The 6,646-nt window shown below is 43.7% G+C and overlaps 1 protein-coding gene across 1 annotated transcript in view; it reads right to left on the bottom strand.

The window, feature by feature from the left end:
* Positions 1 to 6,646, bottom strand: part of Fer (FER tyrosine kinase) — a 252,057-nt gene that overhangs the window by 199,612 nt on the left and 45,799 nt on the right. The window contains 1 exon segment of the mRNA XM_032901714.1: positions 5,202 to 5,324. Within this exon segment, the coding sequence (XP_032757605.1) occupies positions 5,202 to 5,324 (123 nt within the window).

The raw sequence follows: 6,646 nt of genomic DNA, 5'->3' as shown, positions 1-6,646 counted from the left end.
TTTTTTTTGCAAAAAATTGGCACTTCCATTTCTCAGAAAATCCATTCAGAGAATGTTAATTTTTAAGACAATCATTTTTGTGAGAAAAAATTCAGGAGACTCTGGAGAAGATTCTATCTACTCACACATTTTAAGCTCCATTGGGGGGAGGGGGTCCTTTCTAACACACACCAAAAGCAAAATACCACAGAATCACAAGGGCTTTGACAAGAACACGAGAAATGATTCTGAACATATCAGCTGGGATATCATAATATATTCCCACATACATCTAGAAGATCATTTAAAGAATGATTTATCACATGTAGGTAAGTATTTGATATACTTAAAAATAATACTCTAAAAGAGCTGTTATCAATAGTCTTACATAAAGGCTAACAGAAAAACACATAGAAAATAGCAAAAAAGGTTAACTGTCCAGAACAAGAAAATAAACTTTGCAATAATGGAATATAAAATTATATATAAAGGGTAACTGTTACAAAAGTAAATGTTAACCAAATAGTCAAACAAAAACCGTTAATTGTATTTTTAGGAACAAACTCACAATACTGTGATAGCAGACACAGAGCCTAGACAGATTCAAGGGAGAAGGGGATTCCCCAAAGAGAGGGGGAAAGACAAGGGCTCATCCATAACTAAGATGTTATCTGCTGCCACTGGTAACCGGTTGCAAAGGAAGAACAAGCTTTCACCATTAAGATCTCACTGGCGACACACCAGGGCACGCCAGGGTGGGGCCAATACTAACCAAACACAGTGGCATTGCTGCAGAAGAGGTAAAACAACAGTAAGAATCTCAGAAACGTCCTAGTATTAACTACCGAAAACTATAAAGTGCACGCTTTCATACCAGCCAAGCCTAGTTCCTACGAGTCTGGGGATATGCTTTTTCAATTTTCCTTCAGAAGCTGTAAATATTAGCAATTTAGAGGCACAATCTAAATCCAAAGATTTAACTTAAGACCCTACCATTTATTGATAAAGCAAATAATTCTATTAAGTAAAAGTCCATTAGGATTCATTTATTTAGAAGTAATTTAAAAATAAGAACATACAAAAAAAGGTTCTAGTAGTTTTGAATAAATGTAATTTTATCATTTTATTACTTTCAAGTAACAAAGACAATGAAAGTAATAAAATATTACAGAAACGAAGATGCTTCCTTAAAGCAACAGAGACTCATCATGTGGCACTGGCTGGACACTTAGGACCACAGCTGGCCTTAACATAATTATAGTTCATGTTTCAAACTGAGCAAAAATTATCGTCATTACATATATGTATTTAGATACAAAGGTAGATATATCTACATATAAATGATAGATTTTGATAGATGGATGGATGAGTAGATAGATGGGTGGAGAGAGAGAGAGAGAGAGAGAGAGAGAGAGAGAGAGAGAGAGAGAGAGAGAGAGAGAGACAAGCAGTAGAATCTAATGACAAGCCCAGGAAATATTAAGGAAAAATATAAATGTGTCATCATGAAGCCCTATTTAGAACATTTGTTTAGCAAAAGACATAAACATGAAGGCAAAGTTCAAGCCACCAACTTCTGAATCAGTAAGAGTTAGCAGCAACTGTTTAGTCACGTAAGCATACTTCACATTTTAATTTTCATATTATACCCTGAGGCTAACAATAACGATGTCACTTAGGGTAACAAAGGCTACTTGATGGGGTTCACTAGGACTCACCCCTGAAAACCCGGCCGTGCTAACCCTTCTAAGGCTTCCGCAGGAAGCGGAAGTCCGAGGCTAGCTCCACCCCTCCCTAAGGGGATCTCTGTTCCAGAGTGTCCTGCCTGGGGGGCCTGAGCTCCAGGGCCGGCATTTACCAGTACCTCCCCCTGGCTGAGCGGCTAGAGCCCGCTGTGGTCGGCCAAACGTCCCAGCTCTACAGAGCAACCAGCCTCTGGGGCCATTAACGGTACACACCCTCAGGCACGTGTGAGGAAGCACCGAGAAATCAAGGTGGTGAAATTTTTAAAGAAAAACCAGAATCGGAGGAGCGTCAACCAGGAAAGAGGAAACCCAGCAAAGAAAACCTGTCAGATGTGATTACAAGAGGCCCAGAGAGACAGCTGCCAAATACAGGCCCCTGATAATCTTTGAGATTCCTACTTCTATGGTAATGGGCAAAGGCTACCTACATGGGGAGTGACATGACGAGATGATTCAGGAAATGACTGAGAAGTACTATTAGGATGAGCTCAGACTCAGAGATGAGAAGGCGGAGAGTGAGCGGAAGGAGATACGGAGAAAAGAGAGGGATTCAGCAGCTGAGCGACCATACAGCAGTGCGGGAGGCAGCCCTGAGCACCGTACCCAGCCCAGCACCTCAAAGATGGGCAGCGGGGTAGGGCTGGGGGGGAGGACAGGATCAAGGGCTGGGACAGGGGTAGGGGACAGGACACTGGTGGTTTTGGAGTCAGTGCTTAAAACATGAGCATAAGAACCCAGTTGGGAGGAAAAAGTAAGAGAACATACAAACTTTCTGGGGAAGTGATGGCAGGCCGTTACAAGCCCCTGAGAAGCAATTACGTTCTCCTGTAAAGGGCATTAGGGTTGGATGTGAGGGGAAATGTGAGGAAATTCAGGTATCTAGTTCCCCAAAATATAGACAAAGCCATTCAAGGCTTTAGATTTTTCTGTGACACAGAAGTTCATCTGCTAACTATAATAAAGTGAGTTCAGAAAGTTGACAGGAGTAGAGAATATTTGAGAAGTTATGGCAAGTGTAGATGAGAGAGATCTAACACATCACCAACCCCAGAGAGCCTTGAAAACCAAAGCAGGCCTTGAGTGTGAGAACAAGAAACCCATGTACGCACTGTAGTCAGGACTAGAGAAAGCATGCCCACATGTACTGCTGTAACTTCCAGTCGTCACTGCCGACTATCAGTAAAAACCCAGTGCACAGGATGAGTAGAGGACGCAGCTGTTAAAGTACCATCCATGAAAACATCAGAACCCGCGTTCCAATCCCAAGCACCCACAGAGAGTTACCTGCGGGACAGGGAGCCAGGGCTCCTGGAGTTGACTGGTCAGCCAATGAACTCCAATATCCAAAATAACTAAGTAATGGGCTAAGGGTTCAGTGAAGGAGTCTGATGGGGGTGGAGCAAGGGGGAAAGAGAGAGGGGGGAGGGAGGCAGAAAGGGAAAGACAGAGAGAGGGAACAGGGTTAGGAAGATGTCTCAACTTGTAGCTTCTTGTACCAAAGCATGAGGTCCTGAACTTAACCCCAGCACTCACAGAAACAGGTCATTGCCCCTGCCCTTGGTGGCCCACTGAAACTTGATAATATGACTTTATTGCTAACGATGCTGCATATTTTGATCATGGACCGTGGGGAAATGCAGCTTCTTTCCTGCTGCCTGGCCTTCAAAGTGCAATATAATACAGGGTGTCGGGGAGAGAAGCTAGCAACATTGTGGCACAGCCTGTGACCTTACAAACTTTAATAATGACCAGCCTGACAAGAGGCACCCATGTGTGCAACAGTAGCATGAATGCTGTGGGGTGGTTAAGTTTCTGATCGCACTTAAGACCTATCCTCCAGAATGAAGTCATTGAGACGGTGAACCGGTGGCTGAGAAGGTCACAGGCGCTGGGACTGGGTTGGCTAAATAGGCCCAGAACTGAATGCCTTCTAAATGCGAGTGGTTAGAGAAGGCGCCTCTCCCTCCTCACCAAGGAAGGCTCTGTGCACAGTGGGTGGTGGTTAACTCAGGGACTGGCGACCAAAGTGCAGAGAACTGAGTGTGGAATGCTCAGTCCTATGGGACTGTAAGTCCCACTTCCCTCCTCAAGGCTCCCAGAACACTGTCGAGAGTCAGAGGTGAGGAAAGACTGCTGCAAAGCAGTGTGCTTTAGACACTCGTGACAACACAAGAGCCAGCCATTCAACAGGCCAGCACAGAGAAGGAAATCCTGGCAACTGATGGCCTCTGAGGAAAGGCAATCAGCTGGCGTCAGCAGTGTGGTAGGTTGTCAGTGTTCCACGGAGTGGTGCCCTCCACCTATGTGCATATAGGCGCTATGAGGGGGTGGGTGGGAGGGGGAGAATAAGAGGAGGAGGAAGAGGAAGAGGAGAGGAGGAGGAAGAAGAGGAGGAGAATGAGAAAAGACAGGAAGTCAAGAGGGCCTGAGGTGGTGGGGAAGGAGTCAGAGAAGAGGCAACAAGTGTTAGTGTGATCTAAACACATTGCATTCATCCGGATGATTACTAAAATAAATTAAAGTGAAAAAAGTAAAACTCTAAAGCCAGGCATACAAATACCTGTAACCCCACTGCTAGGGAGACAAGAGGATCCCCGAGGTTTGTTAGCTACCCCGTCTAGTTAAATCAGGTCCTAGCCAATGAGAGTCCTGCCTCTAAAACTAAGGTGGAGAGCCACTGAGGAAGACAAGGGACACTGGACTCTGCCCTACACACACACACACACACACACACACACACACACACACACACACACAACACACACAATCTTGTACCTGAATGCATGAGCAAGTGCACACATGTAAAAACAACGACGACAACGACGATGACGACAGAAATGTACTAGGACAAGTAAAATCTGAAGGCCCAGGAAGATATTGTCAAGTTAGGAATCAGCAACACAAATGCCAGGAAAGCAAAGATTGCCAAGTAACTCTGCAGCTGATTCATATGCAAAGCAGATTGGTGTGATCTAATTAGTTTAATTGATTGGCTTTTAATACATCAACCAATTTCTAGATACTTCTCTGCCCCCTTTTTACAAATGGATTTAAAGTAAGTCTCATTTAAAACTAGATGTTGGGTAACAAAGGCAGTTTTTAACAAAGGATTCTTTGTGAAATAGTTCAAACTGTTAAAACATTAAGGCATGTAGTCAGGGCATTATATTTAGAAATACAGGACAATATTTCTAGACCATATCCGTCTAAGGTGTCTAATGCTGTGAGGAAATACCATGAACTGATTCAACTTGGGGAAGAAAGGGTTTGATTACATTTCCAGATGACTCTAGCTTGTGTCTAGCTAGACATCACATTTTACAGAGAGAGTTTTCCAGAGTCCTATGAGCTTCCATTGTTTTAACATGAAAACTTCCATTTCTGGAAGAGCCACGCCCACACTAGCATTCGGCAAGCACTCCTGTGAATGTGGGTCACTAAGCTATGCTCTCTCTCTCAGGCTTCTCGGTTACTCACTCAGACTTCTTTGCGCAGGTCTCAGAAGATTCCTCAATCCTCTTCTCTAGCTCCAGGACTGCCGCCTCCTTGTGTAAAAGCATCTGCTGGGTCTGTGTGAGCTCTTCTGCTAAAGTCTTCAGCCTGAAAGAAGGTGACCATTATCAATTCATGCATGAAGGATGCTGACTTGCACGCACCCAAAGAACATAGAGCCGCCAGTATCTACTCTACGGTAAAATTTCAGGTCCTTGCTTGCATTAGCCATGTTTCAAATGCTAAACACAAGTGTGGCTTTCTATGGGATGACATGGAAAACATCCCATTATTCCAGGAAACTAAACAGACCGTTTGTAATACAGGAGTCTGTGGAGTAGGGTGAGGTACATAGTACCAATAAAGGCTATAAGCTTTAGGCAGGGGAAGCCAGTGCTCTTGGGAAGTATTTGTCCATACTCTTAGTCCTTATTCCTACTTTGTTTGCAGACAGGGTTTCTCTGTGTAGCCCTGGCTGTCCTAGAACTCACTCTGTAGAACAGACTTGCCTCAAACTCAGCCATCTGCCTGCCTCTTGAGGATTAAAGGTTTACAACAACACACACCGCCAATCTTCTTAAAACAGGAAAAAGTTAAGATTCCAGGGAAGATGAGAAGATGACACAAAGGGGTACCAGTTATGTCCTGGAAGAAGTGAGCTCTGGGAGAAGACCACACTGCTTGCAGATAAACATGCATTTACATCTTCTAAGACTCGGAAAACGCTTCAGCTAGCTCCCACTGTCTGCTTTCTCATCTGTAACCCCGAATCACAACTGCTTCATTAGCACAGTTTGTCAAGAAAACAGAAGTAATGCCTTATATGTACTCTAGGTTAACTTCAGTTTAGTAGGCTAAGTGTTGGTCAATGCATTCTGCATATATTACCTTATTTCCTCTTTGTGGCAACCTTCTATGATAAAGATCACACTTATTTAAATAAAAGGAAGTGAGACTCACTACTTTGGCAGTTTAAACTGATGATAAGCTACTTCTGTCCTCAGACATTATACTGAGATTAATCCTTTGTATTACATTCAAAGGTAATTTAACATACAAAATTAATATGAAGGCTGTATGAAACAGTCTCAGTCCTTATTGGAAATATTTTTCCCATAAACACACACACACACACACACACACACACACACACGCACGCACGCACGCACGCACACACGCACACACGCACACACCTATTACATCATATTAAAATTATCTTCCTACTTTCAAAGCAAGACAATGAAGGAGATGAAGGAGGTTTGAGTAGGAAGGGCTGGCAAAGGGGAATGCCATCTCTGAGAAAGCAATGTCTGCCCCTTCCCAGGAAGGTGACAATGACTACCTAGCCTCCTGTGGTAAATCCAGGTCAGACACTTCCTTGCAGGGCACTGGTTCTCAACCTTCCTAATGCTGCAACCCTTTAATTCAGT

This window comes from Rattus rattus, chromosome 4, assembly GCF_011064425.1.
Source record: "Rattus rattus isolate New Zealand chromosome 4, Rrattus_CSIRO_v1, whole genome shotgun sequence".
Taxonomy (NCBI): domain Eukaryota; kingdom Metazoa; phylum Chordata; class Mammalia; order Rodentia; family Muridae; genus Rattus; species Rattus rattus.
Note: the sequence above shows the minus strand (reverse complement) of the source record. Positions and strands in the feature narration are given on the sequence as shown.